Source organism: Acinonyx jubatus, chromosome E1, assembly GCF_027475565.1.
Source record: "Acinonyx jubatus isolate Ajub_Pintada_27869175 chromosome E1, VMU_Ajub_asm_v1.0, whole genome shotgun sequence".
In the NCBI taxonomy this organism is placed as follows: Eukaryota; Metazoa; Chordata; class Mammalia; order Carnivora; family Felidae; genus Acinonyx; species Acinonyx jubatus.
Genome location: NC_069397.1, coordinates 8,823,044 through 8,846,638, shown reverse-complemented (window position 1 = coordinate 8,846,638; position 23,595 = coordinate 8,823,044). Strand labels below are relative to the sequence as shown.

Genomic DNA, 23,595 nt, shown 5'->3' with positions numbered 1-23,595 from the left:
CCTCCCGCAAAGCACCTGGAAGCGGAAGCGGGGACGGGCTGAGCTTGTGCTTTGCTCCTCCCCTCCTGTGGGGACCTGGTCTCGTCAGTGGCCGCGCTGACGTGGCTCCCGGAAGTGGGCCTGGCGCAGGGCGGTCATGTTGCAGCAGGTGAGGGGCCGCGGGCGCGTCGTGAGGGTGGGTGTGGCTGGGTGCCGGGCTTGCTGGGTCCCGGGGGGGCGCGAGTCTGGCGTCCCGGGGCCGTTGTGCCCGCGCCCCCGCTGGCTGACCGAGCCCAGGGGTTGGGGAGCCGGAGGGAGCGTGGCTGGGGCCCCGAGGCCTCGGTGGGGGGTGGGGGTGCCCCGGCTGAGCCTCGGAGGGACGGCTGCGGGGTGTGCAGAAGCGCATTGCCAGCAGAGGTGGGGCGCCGGATCGCACGGGTGCCGGTTCCGTGCTGAGGAAACGCCCTCGGTGTGAAGTTGCGGGTGGTCTGGCTTTCCCCAACCATTCGGGGACTTTCGGGGGTGCAGTGCGATCCTGCAGGAGTGGGAGACGCCGCCAGGCCCTTGCAGTGAAGTGCTTGTTGCCAAAGTAACACTAATGGTGATTGTTGATCACTTCGATGGTCCACAGCTGTGCCCTTAGAGTTAATTACAGTTTGCAGGTCGAGACCAGAGATGAGGAAGAAGAATCATCTCTTCCTAGGTTAAACAAAACAAAACAAACTTTTTGCTGTTTATCGTGCACTTTCACTTGAGTATCCATAGCTTTTTTTTTTTTTTTTTTTTCCCCACTGAGGGATTACTATGGCCCAGGCACCGTTCTAGGCCCTAGGATAGGGCCGTGAACGGCACACAACCCTGAAATGTGTGAGTTGTAGGGTGCTGGGGGGTGGGGGCTTGTCGATGGGTTGGGGTGGGGAGACCTAACTAGTTACATATGAGGATGCTTCCAGGTAATGCCAGCAAAGACAAAGTGACGTATATAGCAAGTATCTGCGAATAGGGCAGCCTTAGAATTTATGGTCAGTAAAGACCACTCTAAGGAGGTTGCTTGAGTAGACAAGATCCAATGATGGTTCGAGTCTGCTTTCTGAACCTGCACCCAGGCTGAAGGAAGCTGGAGAAAAACACACAGCCATACTGACCGTTCCCAAGTCCAGTTTGTGACCATGAACCTCAAGCGGGCCCTTAAGGCTGCCAGGCACGCATCCCCACGTTCCCACAGGCTCCTCCCTCTCCCACCCTCCTGGGCCACTATTGAGGTTCCTTTTTCCTCAGACCTTCAGCCTGCCTTCCCTCCCTCTGCGTCCACCGAGAAAGTAGCAGCCATCAGAAGAGAATTTCACACCACCAGCCATATGCATCTTTGCCCGGGATCTCCCATATACTCTGCCTTTCTTTTCCTGTTCATTCTCCATCCTTAGGCCATCCTGCCTTCTCGTGCACTGGTTTCCGTGCCTCTGGCCTGCTGGAAGGTGGTGCTCCAGCAATTGTCTCTTTGCTTTTCTCCATCATCACTGTTTTCCTTCCGTTTTTTAAAAAAAAAATTTTTAACGTTTATTTATTTTTGAGACAGAGACAGAGCATGAACGGGGGAGGGGCAGAGAGAGAGGGAGACACAGAATCGGAAGCAGGCTCCAGGCTCTGAGCCGTCAGCCCAGAGCCCGACGCGGGGCTCGAACTCACGGACTGTGAGATCGCGACCTGAGTTGAAGTTGGACGCGCGACCGACTGAGCCACCCAGGCGCCCCTCTTTCCGTTTTTAAAAGCTTGTTTTTTAAAAAAAACATTATTTATTTATTTTGAGAGCGAGCGCGGGTGCAAGCTGGGGAAAGGGCAGAGAGGGAGAGAGAATCCCAAGCAGGCTCTGTGCGGTCAGCGCAGAGCCCTGAAGGGGGGCTTGATCCTGTGAACCTTGAGATGGTGACCTGGGCCGAAATCAAGAGTCGGAGGCCCAACCGGCTGAGCCACCCAGGCGCCACCAAAGCTTAAGTTGACATATAAACATGCTTTAATTTCTCCTGCCTTAAAAAATAAAAACTTCACTCTAAACGCCCTTTGAGGTATCACCCCATTCTTAGTTCCTTAAGATTTATTTATACTTGTCTCTTACTTTTTCTGTTGTCTCTTGTGTCCATTCTAGTCTGGTTTTCTCCCTCTTCCGTCTGCCATCCTGAAACTGCTCTTAGTGAGGTCACTGATGACCGGTTAGAAATACAGTGGTCTTGGGGCCACTAAGTGGGTTAAGAATCCGACTTCGGCTATGGTCATGACCTCATGGCTCGTGAGTTGGAGCCGCACATCGGGCTCTGTGCTGACAGCTCAGAGCCCGGAGCCTGCTTTGGGTTCTGTGTCGCCCTCTCTCTCCGCTCCTACCCCATTTGCACTCTCTCAAAAAAGAAACATTAAAAAAAAAAAAAAGAAAGAAATACAGTAGTCTCTATGGTTTTCATCCTCCTTGTGAGCAGCATTTGATACAGTTGATCTGACCCTCCTCCTGGAAGCACTTTCTTCCCCTGACTTCCTGGACACCACCCCCCTGGTTCAGCTCCTAGGCCTTAGCACATCCTCTCCAGCCCCCACTGCTTACTCCTTCTCATCTTTCTGACCCCTAAATATTGGGAGTGCCCAAGCGTCTGTCTTTGGTGCTTTCATTTTTAGCTGCTCAGGACAAAAACTTTGGAATCTTCCTTAACCCCTTTTCTCTTACCCCCACGTTCAGCCTGTCAGCAAATCCTGTCATTTCCACTCTAAAACGTATTTGGAATCTGGATGTTTTTCGCCACCTCCACTGCCTCCTCCGGAGACCAAGCCATTGCTTCTTGGCACAAAGCTTCACAGCTTTGTGCCTTTGTCTTTCCCCTCCTTCTCCCAGCTTCTCCATACAGTGGCCAGAATTTTCATTTAACACCTAAATCGGAACATTCTAGAAGATGCTAGTGGTTCCCCTTCTCAGTTTTTTAAAAAAGTCTTAGTATCAGCATCTTCAGGTTAAAGGTCCAAAACCAAACTTTTTCTTTTTTAAATTTTTTAATGTTTATTTATTTATTTGGGGAGAGACAGAATGTAAGCAGGCAAGAGGCAGAGAGAGAGGGAGACACAGAATCGGAAGCAGGCTCCAGGCTCCAGGCTCCGAGTTGTCAGCACAGAACCTGATGTGGGGCTCGAACTCACTGACCGAGAGATCATGACCTGAGCCGAGGTTCGAAGCTGAACCGACTGAGCCACCCAGGCGCCCCAAACTTAGTGTCTTAATAGAAATTTATCTTATAGTTCCAGGTCAGAAGTCAAAAACGAGTCAAGGGCTAAGGAGGCACCAGGATACTCTTCCCCTCTCAAACTCCTTAATTCAAAAATCTGTTTGCAAAAATCTGTTTGCTAAAAAGTTACGTATTCACAGATTCCAAGCATTAGCACCAGGAAGTCTGGCCCAGGACTGAGAGGAGGCATTATCAGTCCACCACAGTTCAAGAAGGGGGTGCGGCCCGAGATAAGGTCTTCGAGGTGGGCGGGGCCAGGTGGTGATGGTTCTGATGGGTAGTCCATTTTTATGAAGTCAAAGCCCTCTGGGTGTTAAGTAGGGAGATGATGCGTATGAGAGGTCACCCCATCTGCTGGATACAGATTGGATTGTTGGGATCAAGGAGAAGTGTCAGCTTTTCAGACCCTAGCATCACAGTGTGGATCTCAGTCTTGGCTGCACATTATTGTCATCTGAGGGGCTTTAAAAAAATCCAGATGCCCAGACCACACCCCAGACCACTTTGGGGTGGGGATCAGGTATCAGGGTTTTTCTTTTTCTTTTTCTTTTTCTTTTTCTTTTTCTTTTTCTTTTTCTTTTTCTTTTTCTTTTTCTTTTTCTTTTTCTTTTTCTTTTTCTTTTTCTTTTTCTTTCTCTTTCTCTTTTTCTTTCTTTTTCTCTTCTCTTTTCTCTTTTCTCTTCTCTTCTTTTCCCTTTCCCCTTCCTTCCTTCCTTCCTTCCTTCCTTCCTTCCTTCCATCCATCCATCTTTCTGTCTGCCTTTCTTTGTGTCTTTCTGTCTTGTACCCAAGGCAGTTTCAACCTGTGAGCCAAGGTTGAGAACCACTGGTCTCAGATCTGAGTCTCTTTTCCTCTTAAAACCTTAGCCCCCATTCTGCTTCTCTCACTGTTCTCTTACTCTGTGGACCCCTACGTAGACCTTGTGCGTTTCCACTCTCTGCCTTTGAAAATATACCTAGTCAGGGGACTGGAGTGAGCAGGAGGCCTTGCTCTGTCGGCACCCAGCACATAAGCTCTCCTCCGGAGCCCTTTGGTAGGAAAGATTCGCTTCCTCCTCTGTGCTCCCGTTTGCACTCCTGTTTCTCCTGGCTCAGATCACAGTCTGCAGTTGCCTCCTTTGTTCATCCGCTCCCGCCTTCAAGTAATATTGTGCTGCCTGGCCGGGTGCTATGCGGTACACAGGGACTTATTACAACGCAGTGACAGTCCTTGCCCCCAGGAGCTTAGTGTCTAGATGGAGGTGGTCCTTGGAGAGCTGTAGTAAGATTGTTGGGCAGGCGGGGATTGGAAATGGGAAGCCTGGGGATTTCAGGGCAAGTTTCTCAGCTCTTTGGGTATTATAGCTGAAATTTCCCAGGTGGATTTGCTGTTGCCTGAGGGCTTGCTGTGTAGGGGATGGAGAAGGGAAGAGCTTTCTGGGTGGAGAAAAGATGTGAAAGGCAGGCAGATGGGAGCCCCTGGTGTTTTCTGAGAACACGTAGCGGTAGAACTTTATCGCTGCGCTGCCCAGTGGGAGGGAGCGTCGGAAGGGAAGGAGGGGTTCGGGTGGAGGAGGTGAGTTTTACCTTCTACCCGGAGGAGCACCGCTGAGAACGATTTGCGAGGGGAAGGACCCGGTGTGACTGTCCTGTGAGGAAGATTTCCCTGTGGGTGATGAGGGGCTGGAGTCCGGCAGGGAGGAGGTGAAGGCAGGTGGGTGGTGGGTGGCTGGCGCCAGGCAAGGGGTGAGAGCAGGTTCGTCGTGGTTGCGGCTGAGGCTGGGCTGAGGCCGCAGCGGGTCGAGGTGTGAGCCACCCTGAGGGTCCGAGGCCGAGAGAGGGAGAAAGGCTGTGCGTCGAGGGCGGAAGACAGAAGGGGAGGTCCCGGCTCAGGGTTTTTGAAACCTCTTTCCAGCAACAAATGACCCCTGAAGAAGTTCATATGCTGACCGGAGAGGTCCCAGAGGAAGATCTAAGATACAAGAGAGTGTAAATAAAGGGGAAATTGAGGGAGGAGGCAGGAAAGGAAGAGATTCCGAGCCCCATGGCTGGTTTCACGTTGGATAAACCGAGACTACTGAGAAGGGGTCGGGGAAACAGGGGTGCAGGCAGATGATTTCGTGAAGGAGCCAAAAGCATGGAGTTTGTCCCCAGGGGTCCCTGCTGGTGACGGAGCCCCTGAGCGCAGCCGCAGCCAGCTGTGGGAAGTTTACAGGAGCGTCGTTGGCCCCCCATGGTTTGTCCCAGGGCTCAGCAGCAGGGTAGCGATGGCTCCGATGGCTCGTTGCCAGCCGACGGGGGTGCCCTTTCGCTAGGTTGTGAATTCCCGATGTCCGGGACTGTGTCTGTCTTCTGCTTTCCATTTTGGCGTGGTGCCTTCTATGTAGGAGACACGCAAGTACTGAGTTTCCTCTTGCTTCACGGATATTTAATTTTCCTGCTAGGACAGTAATGATGACACCGAGGATGTCTCCCTGTTTGATGCGGAAGAGGAGACCACTAACAGACCAAAACAATCCAAAATCAGGTAAGAGGGTGAGTCGTCGGAGTTGGGTTCTGTGTGTCGACGGGTGCCGGCCGATGGCATTCAAGGCAGAGCGGTTGTCACGAACTTGTGCGCAGCGGCCACCTGGCAGTTTGAGCTTTGGTCTGGGGCACAGACGACAGTTCAGATTTGCTGTGGGAGTTAACTGGCCCGTGGAGTTTACTCAGTGCCGCGTCTTCACGTCTGCGAAGCCGATTTTGTGAACCCTCGTGTGTTTACTTCCACCACTTGTTTACCAAGAGTGCATCGTTTCTTTAGACCCTGTGCGTGTTGCATTCGGATTGATTGTGCAGATTTCAGAATCGGATCTTTTGTCGATAACACGAACACGTCAAGCCAAACAGACTTCCATTCCAAATTCCAGTCCCTGTCAAGAAATTGACTTACTGAGGTTGACGTCCACCTGACCTTTGAGAAGATGATGCTGAGTGAGAGACGGCAGTCACAAAAGACCACTTGTATGCTTTCATTTATACGAAATGCCCAGAATAGGCAAATCTGTAGAGACGATCGTATGTTAGTGGTTGTCTGTGGCTGGAGAGAGGGGTGGGGTTGGGGCGGATGAGGAGGGACTGCCCGTGGGTCCCGAGTTTTTGGGGTAATGAGAAAGTTCCAAAGGTGATTACGCAGTTTGTGAATATACCAAAAAACTGTTGGGGCCTAATTTTAAATAGACGAATTGTAGGGTATATGGATTATACCTCAATAAAGCTGTTAAAACCAAAAGTCTGCCTGAGAGCTACTTTGCCTTAAAGCCAGAAGTGATTTCTGAAGGCCTAGGAGTTCTGTTTTATTTTTATTTATTTTAATTTCTGAGTAATTTCTGTGCCCAGCATGGGGCTCGAACTCAGGACCCCGAGGTCAAGAGTCGCGTGGTCTACTGACTCTGCCAGCCGGTCACCCTGGAATTAGTTTTTTATGTGACAGTAATTTCTTTTTTAATTAAAAAAAATTTTTTTTAATGTTTGTTTATTTTTGAGAGAGAGAGAGAGAGAGACCGCGCGCGCGCGTGCGCGCGCGCGCGCGGGGGAGGGGCAGAGAGAAAGGGAGACACAGAATCCGAGGCAGGCTCTAGGCTCCGAGCTGTCAGCACAGAGCCTGACGCAGGGCTCAAACTTATGGACCATGAGATCATGACCTGAGCCGAAGTTGGATGCCCAATAGACTGAGCCATCCAGGTGCCCCATCTTCTTAAATTTTTTTTAACGTTTATTTATTTTTGAGAGACAGAGAAAGGGCACGATCAGGGGAGGGGCAGAGAGAGAGAGGGAGACACAGAATCCGAAGCAGGCTCCGGGCTCCGAGCTGTCAGCACGGAACCCGGCGCGGGGCTCGAACCCACGAACCGTGAGATCATGACCTGAGCCGAAGTCGGACGCTCAACCGCCTGAGCCACCCAGGCGCCCCATATGAGAAAATAGCTTTTAATCCTGAGAGTATAGTTTCCTGAATTCTCCAAGCTTGGCAGAGTGGCTCAAATATTTTGTGAAAGTTCAAGTCCTGTTTGCATACAGTATTTTCTGTGGCAGCAGGGCCTGGTCAGATAATGGGACTTAATGTAAAAATAGAGGAGGCCATTTGCTTTTTCCTCAGAATCATCTCTTGTTTTGGCCAAACCCTGGCTGGTGGATGCTGTGGCGGAAGGCATCGTTCATCTGTGTCCGCAGCCCCTGTGCTGAAGCGTAATTGCCTTTCTTTCACTGTGTTTTGATTTTCAGACACCCGGTGGCGTCATTTTTCCATTTGTTCTTTCGAGTCAGTGCCATCGTCGTCTATCTCCTCTGTGAGTTGTTCAGCAGCAGCTTTATTGCCTGTATGGTGACAATTATCTTGTTGTTGTCATGTGACTTTTGGGCAGTCAAGGTAGGTCTGATTGTTTTCTCATTTTAACGTTGTATTTGATGTGATGAGACTGAACGATGTATGAACCGTGGGGGGAGAATGACCCTTAGCATCTTGGATTTGTCTTCATTTATATCTTTCTGTCACCGCAGGCGTCCCGTGTGTTAAGGTCTATCATCAGATCACATGTAGGTTATTACACTACTACTGATTTATCTGTGCCTTATGTCAGCCTCCATCAGCTTTAAAATTAAACAAAGAAGCAAAATGTGATGGCAGCCACAGGTCCTGTATACTGTTTCTAATTCATATCACTTGTTTTGCTTCAGGGTGTGCTGTGTACGATATCTAGATAAGAGCCCAGGAGAGAGCATGCACACATTCTTGAGGAGCGTGCCCGCCATTCACAAAGGCCCCTATGCGTGTCCCAGGGCGGTGTTTCTCCACCAGGACCAGTTTTGTTCCCCAGAGGACGACTGTCCATGTCCGAAGACAGTTTTGGTTGTCACAGCTGGGGTTGGGGGAGGTGTTTTGCTGACATCCAGTGGGTAGAGGCCGTGGATGCTGCTAACGTCCTAAGGTGCACAGGATAGCCCCCTACAATGAAAAATTTTCTGACCCCAGATGTCAGTAGTGCAGAGGTTGAGAAACCCTGCTAGAAGGGATAAGAGGGAGTAAGAAATGGTTTTAAACTCAGAGGCAACTGTAAGTAGAGGGATGGGTGGGTAGATAGACACCTAGATAGATGGACGCGTGATAAGGTAACTCTAGTAAAATGTTAAACACAGACTCTAGTGGTAGGCATTTGGGTGCTCACTATAAAATTTGACTTTGCTGTGTGTTTGGAAATTTTCATAGTCAAATGGTGGGGGAAAAAAAAAATCAAAGGTTTAAAAAAAAAAAAAAAGCTAATTTTGGAATTTCCGAGACGTGTGTATTGATTCAGAGACCAGTAAGATGTTACAAGTCTGTTCCCAGCCACCAACCCAACCATTTTTTTAGACCTTTCAGTTCTCCCCCCGGAAATGGCTGGCTCGGTGGTCGCCAGCTTCCATAGGCCACAAAATGCTGAGAATGGGGATTATAAAGGTCTCTCTTTTCCTTTTTAAAGTTTATTTATTAATTTTGAGAGAGACAGAAGGAGTGCGCTCCAGTTGGGGAGGGGCAGAGAGCGAGGGAGAGAGAGGATCTCTGAGCTGAAATCGAGTCAGAGGGTGAACCAACTGAGCTACCCAGGCGTCCCCATAAAGGTCTCTTTTATTTAGGCTTTTTTTTTTTTTTTTTTTTTTTACTGTCTTTGGCTTGTATTTCTTTGAATTTCTTCTGTTGCTTTACGCTCTGCACTGTTTACTGTATCCCGGTCACAATTTTGTTTTGAGGCATGTTTCTTTTTGTTGTTCATGTAATGTCTGTTTAGCCTGATAGAACGACAGCCTTTGGTCAGTTCTTCCTGGTCATTTCCAAATTCTTATAATTAAATCCTTCTGGGTTTAGGGTTTTAAAAACCCAGTGCCAAAAAGTGTATTTTCTGATAAAGATTTTGTTTTTCTTCTTCTTTTTTTTTTTTTTTTTTAAGCAAGGACTTAAAAAAATGTCACTCTTTTATCTGTGGCAGAATTACTTTCACAGATTTCCAAACCACTGAGATATAAAGCAAATTAATTTTAACAGTAAATGTAATTTGATTAAACTTTTTTTTTTAAATTTTTTTTTTTAACGTTTATTTATTTTTGACACAGAGAGAGACAGAGCATGAACGGGGGAGGGTCAGAGAGAGGGAGACACAGAATCTGAAACAGACTCCAGGCTCTGAGCCGTCAGCACAGAGCCCGACGCGGGGCTCGAACTCCTGGACCGCGAGATCGTGACCTGAGCCGAAGTCCGACGCTCAACTGACTGAGCCCCCCAGGAGCCCCTCTTTTTGAAGATGACAGTTTGAAGATTGGGGCAAACATCAAGAGCCCAGCCGAAAGATCTAACTAAAATGGCAACAGTAGAAGAAGTAAAAGGCAGAGATAATATCCGACCAATTTAAACAAGAAGAAACCTGGCAGTATAATCTTATCAGACAAAATAGAGAGTAAGACAGCACTCAAGGGAATAAGAAAGGGCCTCTTATGAATGACAATGAGGACCAGTCACGGAATGGCGTCCCTTCAAACCGGGTGCAGAGAAGAACTATTAGAAGCATTAGGGGAAGATGCGCAAAACGTCGTGACAGGAGTCAAACAAAGTGCTTGCCGTCTCTGGCGGATCACAGCGACACAAAATAAATAAGGTCTGAAAGATCGAAATGAAATGGCAGTTCAGCTTACTAGCGATACCATGGAACTTTGTGCATACAGAGGACCTCTTCCTGTTCAGTCCCTGTGGAACATTTACAGAAGCTGGTTAAGCATCACAGTGAAGAAAACCCAGATAAATGCCCCAGAGCAGCTCTATTTTCTAGCCCGGTACAATAAAGCTAAGAATTCATTAAAGAGAATGGTTTTCCAAGTCAGAATTACAAGTAAAAGCCAACCTGCTGAGATACCTTGGCTTTAAACAGGAAATAAAGACTGTAAATACAGATTATTTATACCCTAATGACAATGATCATCTACACTGAAGCTTTCAGAACGTGTCTAATGCTGAACTCGGAGGAAAAACATAGGCAGAAGGGTTTTATCGTTAGAGGTCCAGAAGCTTCCAAAACAATAAGCCAGAGAGAAATTAGGAAAATAATCTAATGATCAAAGCAGAAAAGAACAGGATAATGGGAAAAGAGTTTGAAAATATTCCAAGAGGCGTTGTTTGAAAATCGCCAATAAAAGAGGCCCCCGACTGTCCTCTGTCTTCAGGGACAGCTCTCCTGTTTCCTTAGTCTTTCAGTGTTAGTGTTTCTACAATGTGAATTTTGGTCTGAAGGCTCTTTTCTTTTTTAAATATTTAAAAAAATTTTTTTTAATTTATTTTGAGAGAGAAAATGAGTGAGCATGAGCGGGAGAGGGGCAGAGAGAGAGGGAGAGAGAGAGAGAGAGAGAGAGAATCCCAAGCAGGCTCTGCACCGTCCGTGCAGAGCCCGACGTGGGGCTCAGTGTCACGAACCGTGAGATCACAACCTGAGCCAAAATCAAGAGTCAGACGCTTAACTGCTACACCCAAGGCAGCCCTCAAATCACTGTTTTTTTTTTTTTTTTTAATGTTTACTTATTTTTGAGAGAGAGAGAGTGCAAGTGGGGAAGGGGCAGAGATAGAGGAGGGCAGAGGATCCGAAGTGGTCTCCGTGCTGACAGCAGAGAGCCTGACTCAGGGCTCCAACTCAAGAACCATGAGATCATGACCTGAGCTGAAACCCAAGAGATGGTCACTCAACCAACTGAGCCTCCCAGGCGCCTCACAAATCACTGCTTTTTAACTTGAGCGAACCAGATGCATATGAATTGCCTTATTCCTACTCCATTTCCAGTCAATCACCCCAAGTCCCATAAATTGATTGATTTTACTTTTTGCCCAAGGGCTCTGTGCTACTGATCTTTCTGGAATGTTGCTCTCATTCCCGAATCACCTTAACACCCAGATTGCTAACCTTTTTGTGCCATGGACCCCTTTCACAGTCTCATGAAGTTGTGAGCTCATTTATTTATTTATATTTATTTATTTATTCATTCATTTAAGTAATCTCTACACCCAGTGTGGGGCTCGAACTCACAACCCTGAAATCAAGAGTCACACGCTCCACGGAGTGAGCCAACCAGGCGCCCCTGTGAATGCTTTTCAGTACGTGAGAGAAAATACATAAGATTTCAAAGGAAGTCACGTACATTGAAATATAATGGAAACGTTAAAAAGGCAAATTTCTGATTTTACAATACATGCTTCTTTTGGAATGTCTAGTTACTTTCAAAGCAGTGGCGAGCATAAAAGCTATACTGTGGTGTCTGCAGGTTTTTATTGGTCCAAGTCACGGGTACTGCTGCTTCTACTGTGGTTTGTTGTCTGCACTCATAATTTAAAGATAAACTAAACTTCAGAAGTTAGTGAAAATAAAGATACAACTTTTTCCTCCCCCAAGTTTCACAGAACCTCTGAATCTGTTAGTGGGCACCCCTGATTAAACATCTTCTGCATTGGGGTGCCTGGGCGGCTCAGTCGGTGAGCATCTGACTCTTGGTCTCTGCTCACGTCATGATCTGGTTGTGTGGGTTCACGTCCCCGGTTCGGCTGTGCGCTGACAGTGCGGAGCCTGCTTGGGAGTCTCTCTCTCCCTCTCTCTCTGCCCCTCCCCCCTCCCCCCCACTTGCTGCCTCTGTCCGTCTCTCACAGTCAATAAATAAACCTTAAAAAATATTCTCCCGCATTAGGGATTCCTACTTATCCTTTAAATTTTATTCCCAATGTTGATTCCTCAAGGGAGGCCATTTCTGACTCCCAGACTAGATCAGATTTCTGTTTGTTACGGCAACCTACACTCCTCCCCCACCGCCTCTCCCTCGCCCTTCCCTTCCCATGGGTGGTGGTGGTGGCGGCACATTCGTGTGCTGGTTGACTGCCTCTCTTCCCCATGACACTTGCAGCTGGGATAGTACCTCATAGTAGGGGCTCAGTAAACATCAGTGGCGTAAATAAACCTTGAGAAAGCTATCAAAGTCATTGGTCGTAATTTGTTACATTAGTAAGAGGAAAAGAGCTTGGTACGTTTGAGGTGCTGAATGAGGATTAGTGCCTATAACCTCTGTCTTAACTTAGTCAATGTGGGCTGCTATAAGAATACCATAGACTGGGTGGCTTATAAACAGTAGGAACTTCTTTTTCCGATTCTAGGGGTTGGAAGTCCAAGATCAGGTTGTCAGGATGGTCAGCTTATGGTGAGGGCTTTCTTCTGGGTTCTGGACTGCCACTTTCTCATTTTATCTTCACATGGCAGAGCAGAGAGAGGAAGTAAACTCTCCTGACTCTTAAGAGGGTACTGATCCCATTCGCGAACGCTCCATCCTATGACCTCATCGCATCCTGATCGCCCACAAAGGCCCGACCTCCTAATACCATCACATGGGGGTGGGGTAAGAGTTTCAACGTATGGGTTTGGCGGGGGCGGGGCACAAACCTTCAGTCCAGAACTACCATTTTTAGAGACGCACAGTTATATGGAGCTGCAGTCAGGATATGTAGGGAAAAGGTAGTCTCAGTAACTAAAGAACATGGGGCTTAGGAACACATTAGGGAATTAGACAAAGGGCACAAGTTCATGAGCAAAAAAGAGAAGGGTAATTTTTTTTTTTTTAATGCTTATTTTTGAGAGCCAAAGCATGAGCGGGGGAGGGGCAGAGAGAGAGGGAGACACAGAATCCAAAGCAGGTTCCAGGCTCTGAGCTGTCAGCACAGAATCCGACGGGCTCAAACCCACAAACTGCGAGATTATGACCTGAGCCAAAATCGGACCCTTAAATGAGCCACCCAGGCACCCCGAGAATGTCTTTATTCTTTTTTTTTTTTTAATGTTTGTTTATTTTTGACAGAGACAGAGCATGAGTGGGGGAGGGGCAGAGAGAGAGGAGACACAGAATCCAAAGCAGGTTCCAGGCTCTGAGCTGTCAGCACAGAGCCTGACGCGGGGCTCAAACTCACCAACCATGTGGCCATGCACGACCTGAGCCGAAGTCGGACCCTTAACCGACTGAGCCACCCAGGTGCCCCGAGAAGGGTAATGTTTATGGACACGCCCACCCTGTCACCTCCACCCCTGCGGGTCCTGCCATTGCATTTCCTGTATTGTTTTGTTCAGGCCTGGTATGTGGTGGTCTTTGTTAACTGGATATTGTGGAGGTAAAGCCCACGATTTTTTTGGTTGGTGATGTGTTGGCGCCGAGATGTGGTCTCGTAGGCCTTTAAGTGACACTTTTTAAAAACGCGTGTGTATATATTCTTCTTTCTCAGAATGTCACAGGTAGACTCATGGTTGGTCTGCGTTGGTGGAATCACATAGACGAAGATGGAAAAAGCCATTGGGTGTTTGAGTCCAGGAAGGTAAACTGCCCTTTCTATTTTTCGAAGTGTCATTCAGTAAGTTACATGTAGATTACACTTGCATATTGAAGGCCAAAGCGTTCAGGACTAGAAGTGCTACCCCACATTGCTCGGCACGTCAGCACTAAACCAGACGGCCTCCCGAAACTTAGCTGCGTTTTTCTGTCTCGTTGAGATTGGAAGAAAGGCAGGTACGGGAAAGAAGCCTCTGAGACAGGAGGTTGGGTCAGAGTTTGTGCTGTGTGCTAAGCCGCCCATCAGGGGCTGCTGATAAGGCGTCTCCGAGGACCCGCCGCGTTGTGTTGCCTCGCCTGGTACCTCCGGGGATTTCTTCCTGTTAGGAGAGAACTGCTTCCAATAGCTTGTTCTGTCCTTGTCCCCATGGTCCACTGCCCCGTGTGCGCAGGAACAAGAAAAAGGAGGATTACAAGTGCATAGAAAATCTGAATTGATCAGAGCCGTCTCTCCTTTAAGCCTCTGCCTTCAGGAGCCCCAGGGGACGCTGATCTGTTTTGGGTTAGCCTGCTCATCTGCGGTGAACATTCAGGTTCCCCTGGAGATCGGCTTGAGAGGCAGAGGACAGAATTCTTGGAGACGCTACTAATTACATTGTTGGCCTGATGCTCGGAAGGGCCTCGACAAGGACCACTTGCAAGGAAGCAGTGTTGTGCTTAGTGAGCCCGTACTCCTTATATCATAAAATCCACCGTGGAGGCAAGTCAAACAAGAAAGTTAAACTTTCTGGGGATTGCTGAAACACTGTGGTCATCGTCCAGAATCCCTTGATTCCATTTCTTTCTCTGGACCCCTGACCAGGATGACTAGCCTTGATTTCCTTGATCCTTACCTCCTAAGGTGTGATTCCAAACTTCCTTATGAATAAACAGTGTTAGGTGCAGTGAGAATTGAACAGAAGTCCATCACAAGCAACGTTTTCTGTGTTGGGTCATGACAGACTGTCCACTCGGCCCTGAAGGTACCAGATTCTTGAGTTAAAGCATATTTAAAGCAGTTCTTAAGATTAAATCGTGGTGGGTCCACTAACTGTCCTTTGGGGGGTTCTAACTTGGGACTTGGGTCATTTGTATTAATTTATTTGACTTTTAGATTATGGTGTTTGTCATTGAAAATGTTAAGCTTTTTACTGGTAAATACCACAATATTGGTTATTAAACTCACGCTCTTTTTTTAGGATTCTGCTCAAGAGAGTAAAACTGTTTCCGAGGCCGAATCGAGAATCTTTTGGTTAGGACTTATTGCCTGTCCGGTGCTGTGGGTGATATTTGCCTTCAGTGCGCTGTTCTCCTTCAGAGTGAAGTGGCTGGTGAGTGTCAGCGTAGACGTACCGAGTGATTCATCAGGATGTCTGACGGACGATCACAGTATGCGGCCATCGGTGTTAACATTGGGGACCTCACTCTCTTGAATAGACTGCTTCATCGCCAATTTCCCAAGTCCGGTGTCCCAACTCTGCCGTTCTCTGAGAACCGGAGAGCAGGATCCTCTCAGAGTTCCCATTTCACCAATTCCCCAAGTGCCTAGCAGGATTTTGACTTCACCCACCTGGTACAGAGGTTACCATACATTTATCACATTATTATCTTGTTGGATGGGGATGTTCAATAAACTCCAGACAAACACGTTTAGCCTAGTTTGGAACTAACAGAGTGATCCTCTCTGAAAATCTCAGTTGGTCATTTGTTCCGGTCGTCCATTGCTTATATCGTAAATCTTCCCAGAATGTAACGTCTTAAAACAAGAGGCATCTTGGGATCTCACAGTTTCTGGTTCAGGAAGTTGGAGAGAGCTTGTCTGGGAGGCTGTGGGCTGGGCTCCATGTGGTTGCAGTCAGTGGCTGGGGCGGCTGGAGGCCGGTAAGGCATCTCCTTTCTGTGAGGTCCCGTGGCTTCTCCACGTTGTGCTCCCGAAGGGCCAGTTGGGGTTTCCTCCCGGCATGGTGGCTTCGTGACAGTGAGACTGCTTCCTTGGAGGGTCACAGCTCCAACTGGGAGCGTTCTGCTCAGAAGCTGAATTGCCTTCTACAACTGTGTTAGTTTGCTGCAGCTGTCCCGATGGAGTGCTGCATTCTGGGAGGCTTAAACAACAGAACTTTATTTTCTCACAGTCCTGGAGGCTAGAAGACCCAGACCAAGATGTTGGCAGGGTTGATTTCTTCTTTCCGAGGCCTCCCTCCCTGGCTTGTGGATGGCCGTCTTCTCCTGCTTTCTTCCACGTGGTCTTTCCTCTGCGTGTCTGTGTCCTAATCTCCTCTTTTTACAAGGACGCCGGTCATACCGGATGAGGGTACCCCCCCTCCCCAACCCCCAGTGACTTCATTTTACCTTAATCAGCTCTTTAAAAACCATGTCTCCAAATGCAGTGACATTCCGAGGTACTGGGTTAGGACCTTGACATTAGAATTTGGGGGAGACACAGTTCAGGCAATGGCAGCAATCAAGGCCCAGACGTCATCACTTTTGCCACTTCTCCACTGCAGTGGAATGGGAATTAAGCTTGATAGCTTGATGAGGGGGATCAAGAGGTTCTAGAAAAGCATATGGGATATTGTTGTATCATCTTTGGAAAATATAACCTATCACTTGATCTAAACTGTGAGTCTTGTTTTCATAGTTGAGTTTATCTCAGTATTTTTTTAATGATTTTTTTAAGTTTATTTATTTTGAGAGAGAGAGAGAATCCCAAGCAGGCTCTGCACTGTCAGCACAGGCCTGATGCGGGGCTTGAACCCACAAACCGTGAGATCATGATCTGAGCCGAAATCAAGAGTCAGATGCTTAGCCGACTGAGCCACCCAGGCGCCCCTCACTTAACATTTATCAATACCAGGTATAGTTTGGCCTTAATTATGTTTTTTCCTCACATTTTTAATATTTTCTTGTGTCTGTTTTGCTACATAGGCTCTTTTTTCTTTGCGTATGCACATACATACTTGGCTTTTTGGGATTTGGAAGGTTTATGGTGTGTTTTTGGCGTTTCTAGTAGTTCTCTGTTACTTTAGACCTTTTGTTTCACCTGCTCTTTCATGGATTAGGAAACCTGTACCGGTTCCCTGCTATGAAGGACGGTGCAGTTAACAGCCCTGCTTCCTCCCCCTCCTCCCTGCTTCCGCCTTTGGATTTCTGCGGCTTATAGACTTAACTTTAGTTGTTTTAAGTATCGTCCTTAAGCCTGTGTCTTGACCTCGAGAGTCTGTTGGAAAGGAAATGAGATAAACCCTCCTCTGTGCCTCCTGTGGTTTCTTCCCTTCCTGTATTGCCTGAGTTTTGTTTGCTGCGGTATTCATCTTGTTGTCAAGGTTCCTGACAATCACCCTTGGAAACCTTTCTTACCGGTTGTTCAGTCTTTGATCTGTTTTTAAATACATTGATTCAGTTCTTTTAACTGCAGTTTTTCCTTTTACCCCCTGGTTGGCTAAATTTCATGGCTGGGTATTTTTTTTTCTCCCCAAAAAACTTGCAGGTGTTACTTTCCTTTTGCCCTGTCGTGTTTGAGGAGGTGAGCCCGTTGACTTCATTCTTGATCGATGACTTGGCTGGTTAATATCCTTAGGTCCCAGGTTCTTTCTCTTAGCCTTTAGAAGACATTACATTATCATCTTCCCTTCCCTCCCCTTCCCTCCCCTCCCCTCCCCTCCCCTCCCCTCCCCTCCCCTCCCCTCCCCTCCCCTCCCCTCCCCTCTCCTTCCCTCCCCTCCCCTCCCCTCCCCTCCCCTCCCCTCCCCTTCCCTTCCCTTCCCTTCCCTTCCTTTTGAGGGGTGGGAGGAGAGAGAGAGAGACAGAAGCAGGACTCACCTGAAGCAGGGCTTGTGCTCATCCGAAGGGGGACTCGTGCCCACCCGATGTAGGACTCAAACTCATGAGCTGTAAGATCATAACCTGAGTGGAAGTCAGATGCTTAACAGCTGACCACCCAGGCACCCCTACATTATCATTTTCTTATATTGAATATTGCAGAGAAATCTGAGGTCAGGTTTACTTAACCTCCATGTAAGTGAGTGAATCATTTTTCTCCCTGGATGAAGAATTTTTTTTTTTTTTATTCTCAAAGTTTTACAATATATCCAGAGGGTCTTTGTGTTTATCTTTCTGCATTGAGTTTTCTGGAAACTGTATGCTCCTCTGATATGTAGGCACAGGTTTTGCTTTGAATCAGAACGGTTGTCTTCTGTCAAGTCTTTAAATTTATTTACGTTCCATTTTTTGGCTTTCTGATTCTGGGGGACCAGTTACCTCTATATAGGGTCATTTTTATCTGCTCTACTGTCTTTCCATTTTTCTTTTCTTTTTTTTAATATTTATTTATTTTTGAGAGAGAGAGGGGACAGAGGATCTGACGTGGGCTCCACACTGTCAGCAGTGAGCCCGATGTGGGGCTCGAACTCACCAACCGCGACATCATGACTTGAACCAAGATAAAGAGTCAGCTGCTTAACTCACGGAGCCACCCAGGTGCCCCCAGAATTGTTTCTTCACCTGTGTTTTTTACATAGTCTATTCCTTTCTTGCTTTCTTCTTCTTTTTCCTCCTATTTTTCTTTCTTTCTTTCTTTCTTTCTTTCTTTCTCTTTCTTTTCTTTCTTTCCCTTTCTTTTCTTTTCTTTTCTTTTCTTTTCTTTTCTTTTCTTTTCTTTTCTTTTCTTTTCTTTTCTTTTCTCTTTTCTTTTCTTTTCTTTTCTTTTCTTTTCTTTTCTTTTCTTTTCTTTTCTTTTCTTTTCTTTTCTTTTCTTTCTTTTCTCATGGATGCCTCTCCCTTCCCCACCCTACCACCGTTTTGCTCACGCTTACAGAGGCAGCTCTGTCCAGACCTCGTCTTGACCTTGGCTTAGCGTAGCTGAGTTCTCCTTGACCGCCCCCCGGTGGTGTCAGATTTCTGGGCTCCGCTTTGAGCTACAGTGTGAACAGTCTTTGGCGGGGCCTGAGAGTAGGTAGGTGTGAAGACGACGCGGCCCGGCCTCTGGCTGCCTTGTTGGCTTGCTCGGGCTTTGCCTTCTCTTAGGTCGTGCGGTTCCTTTCCCTGGGTGGGCGTGTGCTCCCTGCTGGTGCTCCCTTCTTGCTTTAGGTGGTTTGTGGGGCCCTGGGGCCTTCGCATCCCTCTGGGAGAGTCAGCCTGGTCTGTGTCTAACACCATTTCCACTTCCCTAAAACAGGTGAGAGAGGTTCTGTGGAAGGTGGTTTGGGATCCTAGGTTACGACCACCCGGGTCTCTTCCTACCCCTGCCCCCCCCCCCCCCCCCCCCCCCCGGGAACATGGACTTGATGGTTGCTGGTCCTTCTGTGCATTCTCTTCTCCTCCTCGTCACCGGAGAGGCAGCTCGTGGCGGGCCGCTGGGATTTCTTGCCTGTGTTGTGTGCTGGTTCCATGGGAGTCATGACTGTTTCTGCCTTTTATCGCCGGGGCTATCTGTCTGTGTCCTCTGGACTTCTGCCTCCAGGCTGTTGGGGTGGCAATCATCAGGGAAATTTCCCTTGGAGCTTCTTTGGGGATTTTGAGAATTGGGTGGGACAAAACCAAGCTGGCTCTCTCTCTGACCACAAGCCCTTTTCTCCAACGTTTATTAGTACCAGCTTGTTTGCCTTTTATTTTAAATCCTACGTTTTTAAACAAATGTATTTTTTTAAAGTTTATTTTGAGAGAGAGAGTGAGCGAGCACGACCATGAGCCGGGGAGGGGCAAAGAGAGAGGGGGAGAGAGATTCCCAAGCAAGCTCCGTGTTGTCCGTGCAATTCAGTCCCGTGAACCGTGAGATCATGACCCCAGGTGAAGTCGAGAGTCCGACTCTCAACTGACTGAGCCACCCAGGTGCCCCAAACCCATGTATTTCATAAACCTGTTATCTATTAGGGGTAGAGAGATCTTGAAGTCTGGCTTCATGATGCCATCTTAAGCCAGACATCCGCTTGTTTTAACTTATTTAAAAAAGAAATTTTTTTTTTTTTTTTTAATGTTTATTTATTTTCGAGAGGGAGAAAGAGAGTGCGAGCAGGGGAGGGGCAGAGAGAGAGGGAGACACAGAGTCCGAAGCAGGCTCCGGGCTCTGAGCTGTCAGCACAGAGCGCAGTGCGGGGCTCGAACTCATGAACCGCGAGATCATGACCTGAGCCGAAGTCGGCCGCCTAACCGACTGAGCCACCCAGGCGCCCATTTCAGAAACATGAGTCGAAAGAGATCTATTTAAATGAAAATATCGTTCTATGTTTACTCAGGTAACCAGCAACCTTGTCTAATTCTAATGTGTTTATTTCCCTGAGACACAAGTTTAAAACAGCAAGTAGAACTCCACTTCTGTTAGGAATATGAACCTATTCCTTAATTAAACATTCAAATCCTTTAACCTCCTGAAAATCAGCTGTACAGCCTGTTAAGGGTTAAAGGGAGTGAGTCTGGATTGGAGATACTGTGTTTAGCCGTGTTGTTTTTTACAGATGTAGCGTTTCCCGGGTAATCCTTTTAATAGCAGATGGGTTGATGAGTTGTTTATTCCAGAGCAGGGGTTGGCAAGCCATGGACTGTAAGCCAAATCCAGCCCAACACCTGTTTTTATAAATTTTTATGGGAACATAGCCTTGCCTATTTGTTTACATGTCGCCTGTGGCTGCTTTGGGGCCAAAATGGCACAGTTGAGTGCCACAGAGATCACATGGCCTGCAAAGCCTAAAATATTTTGTTATCTGGCCTTTGTAGAAAAACTTGGCCAACCCCTGTTCTAGAGTGGTTAACCATGGGTCCTCCCCACATTGTCCTAATTAACTTTTCTTCCATTATATTTAAAGAATAGGCTTGAGTTTCTTACTCTCTTTTAGTGATTTTAGTGGAGTCACCTATAGGTTCCTGGATGTGGCCCCAGGAAGAAACAACTCAGCCAAAGCACATCTCCTCCTAGTGCGCCCCCCCCACCCCCCCACCACGTCCCGCTTGTCACAGGAGGCAAACGTCTGTGGATTGTTGCCTCAGGGCGCTGCTTTGCTCTCCCAGAAGCCAGTTGTCACACACACCTTAGCAGAGAGCCAAGATTCCCCTCTGCATGCTCTCGGTTTATTGAACTTGACCTATCTCATGGCCATTTTTTCATAATTCTTTTTTTTTAAGTTTATTTATGTTGAGAGAGGGAGAGGGTGAGCCGGGGAGAGGCAGAGAGGGGGAGAGAGAGAGAGAGAGAGAGAGCGAGCGAGCGAGCGCGAGCCCGACATGGGGCTTGATCCCATGAACCATGAAATCATGACCTGAGCTGAAACCGAGTCGGACACTCAACTGACTGAGCCACCCAGGTGCCCCTCATTCTTTCGTAATTCTTAAAGGAGTAACTAACATTTGAGTCTCTTCTGACTCTCATTTATTTATTTATATCTTTATTCACAGACCCATAGAAAGTACTAGAGAGAATGGTCCCTCCACCGCATCCCCAGGGACTGGCCTGGGACCTGGTATTTAGAATATGTGTTTAAGAATTATTTGTCTGGGGGGGGTGGTGATGACGAAGTGCCTTGTGCACAGCTCGTATTGGATAAGCCTGTTCTGCCAAGTGAAGGAGTCTCATTGGCATAAGCCTCATCCGCGAGCTTCCTTTTTCCTTCTTTTTCCCGCGACAGTCCGCCTTGTTTCACGTATGGCACAGAGAAAGTTCGGTCAGTTTGAGTCCAGTAGCCGCTGATTATTTTTCCCTTCCCAGGCGGTGGTTATCATGGGTGTGGTGCTACAAGGTGCCAACCTGTATGGCTACATCAGGTGCAAAGTGGGCAGCAGGAAGAATTTAACCAACATGGCCACATCGTATCTCGGAAAGCAGCTGTTAAGACAGGCAAGTGTTTTCTGGATGTGAGGGTGATTTGGATGCGGTCAGTGACTCATGCAATCCTTTCTAATTCTTGTAGTGTTTCATTTTTATGGAATACTTAACAAACATGTGTGCAAGCCAGGGAGGGGCAGAGAGAGAGGGAGAGAGAGAGAATTTGAAACAGGTTCCAAGCTCTGACCTGTCAGCACAGAGCCCGACGCGGGGCTCGAACTCACCAACTGTGAGATCATGACCTGAGCCAAAGTCAGAAGCTTAACCCACTGAGCCACCCAGGTGCCCCCATGTCTATAATTTTTCACATGATTGGGCCATGGACGGTAAGGCAGTGTAGCAACTGGCTTCACTTCCAAGGATGGGCTGTTTTCCTAGTGCTTTGAAGTCTGGTGTTTTAAGTAGAATTGTTCTCGATATTAAGGGGTTCTTTTCCCTCTTGCAGAACACTGGAGATGATCAGACTTCCTGAAGAGGGGGGAGAAAGCTCATGTATTCGGTTACGCGGGGGAATGGCTGGAGAGATTCTGGACTCTGAACCTTTTGGAACTGAGTACATGTTGCAAGGAGGAACGTTGGGTTTGTTTTTCCAGTTTATTAATCTCTTGCTTTAAAAAATTGGAAAAGTCGTTTTCACGTTAAGTTTTTTACTGTCTCTCTAGCGTCTGGGGCTCGAAAGTATGGTGTGGCCAGAGACACTGTCCAAACTGGTTCCCGGTTTACGTAGGTGACGTCCATATGTCTCAAGTTAATGCAAGTGTCTTTACGTGCATATGAATGGAGACCTTTGCGTTTTGACCCACAGAATATGGAAGATGTTCCCCGTCTCTCAGAACTCTAGGTGTGTACATACTTGTCTTGTAGATCGTCGTCAGAAGGAAGTTTTGCTTCCGTGGTGAGAGTGAGCACTTTGGCTTATTTAGAAGTTAGAAATAATTGTTAACTTTACAACTTAATACATACTTTGTGATGAGACTTCTTAGGCACTCACAGGCAGGTAAAAACCAAATTCGGGCCAGTGGTTAACTAGTTCGTCAAGTTTGTTTCCTTTCATTTGTAACAAGTCGTGTAGTTAGGGCCCAATTAATGTAAATGGAATTTTCCTAGTTTATGTTTAGGGGCTCCCCTAGAGATTGCTGCTGTTCTATTTATTTTTCGGAAGGGTTAGTCAGATTTCACTTTGCCACTTTCTGTAGGCTCTCTGTTGGTCCTTGGCCTAATGAAATCTCTCTTTTATCACTAAGAGAGTATTATTCTTATGTCATAGTGAGAATAATCATTTAAATACTTGGCATAATAAATGCCCACAAGACATTTTATCTTATGAATCTATTTTTTTTTCTTGCTATAATGGGGATATTGTAAATCATGCGTTTGTATTAATGGTATTTCTTAAGGCAATATATGTAACAGTCTCCAAGCTGTCGTAGGAGTCTATAAATTCTGTTGCAGGTTCTGTAAACTTTGTTGGGGTCTTTCAACCAACAGATTATTTTGTGAATGTATTTATACCTTGTTGAAATTTTTCAAAAGATGTTTAATTGAATAAGTCTTTGTTGGAGTGATAGCTTGAAGGTGCATAACTCTATATTTGTATAAAACTCTACTGTTTACAAAGCACTTGGACACGTTTAATCTCATTTCATCCTCGCGACGAACCATTTATGTGCGATACCAATTTATAGCCGATAAAATGGAATTTTCGATTGAGTGACATATCCAAGGAAACAGATTACTGGAAGGCTCACCAGGGTACATTATGGTTTTTACAGGAACTATTTGTCTCTAAATGTCTTCTGCTTTCTTAGGAATCATTAACATTTTATTAAAAATATTTTTTTTAATGTTTATTTTTGAGGGCGAGAGAGAGACAGACAGCACGAGTGGGGGAAGGGCAGACAAAATCCGAAGCAGGCTCTAGGCTCCCAGCTGTCAGCACAGAGCCTGACGTGGGGCTCGAACCCACGAACTGTGAGATCATGACCTGAGCTGAAGTCGGACACTGAACCGACTGAGCCATCCAGGTGCTCACTCAGGAATTTATTAAGTGCTTATACATTTATTAAGTGTTGTTTGCCATTGTGCATATAGTCGTCTGGTGAGGAAAGTTGATGCTGCATAGACATGGGTTTATTTCGTCTGAAGGCTCTAACCTACATCTTTAGAGCTGGGAGTCCAACA

The 23,595-nt window shown here is 47.1% G+C and overlaps 1 protein-coding gene across 3 annotated transcripts; it reads left to right on the top strand.

Moving 5' to 3' along the window:
* Positions 1-23,034, top strand: TVP23C (trans-golgi network vesicle protein 23 homolog C). Of its 3 annotated transcripts, XM_027047253.2 has the most exons (8): positions 1-148; positions 5,663-5,745; positions 7,482-7,626; positions 11,103-11,213; positions 13,522-13,611; positions 14,804-14,935; positions 21,298-21,426; positions 21,860-23,034. In XM_027047253.2, exons 1-8 carry the CDS (start codon positions 137-139, stop codon positions 21,884-21,886), a joined length of 729 nt encoding a protein of 242 aa, XP_026903054.1. In that variant the 5' UTR covers positions 1-136; the 3' UTR covers positions 21,887-23,034. The 3 variants fall into 3 exon arrangements, with proteins under 3 accessions (XP_026903054.1, XP_026903055.1, XP_053068374.1); XM_027047254.2 differs by lacking the exon at positions 11,103-11,213 and having other exon boundaries at positions 4-148; XM_053212399.1 differs by lacking the exons at positions 1-148; positions 5,663-5,745; positions 7,482-7,626; positions 11,103-11,213 and adding an exon at positions 12,433-12,647.
* Positions 23,035-23,595: the final 561 nt, after the last annotated feature.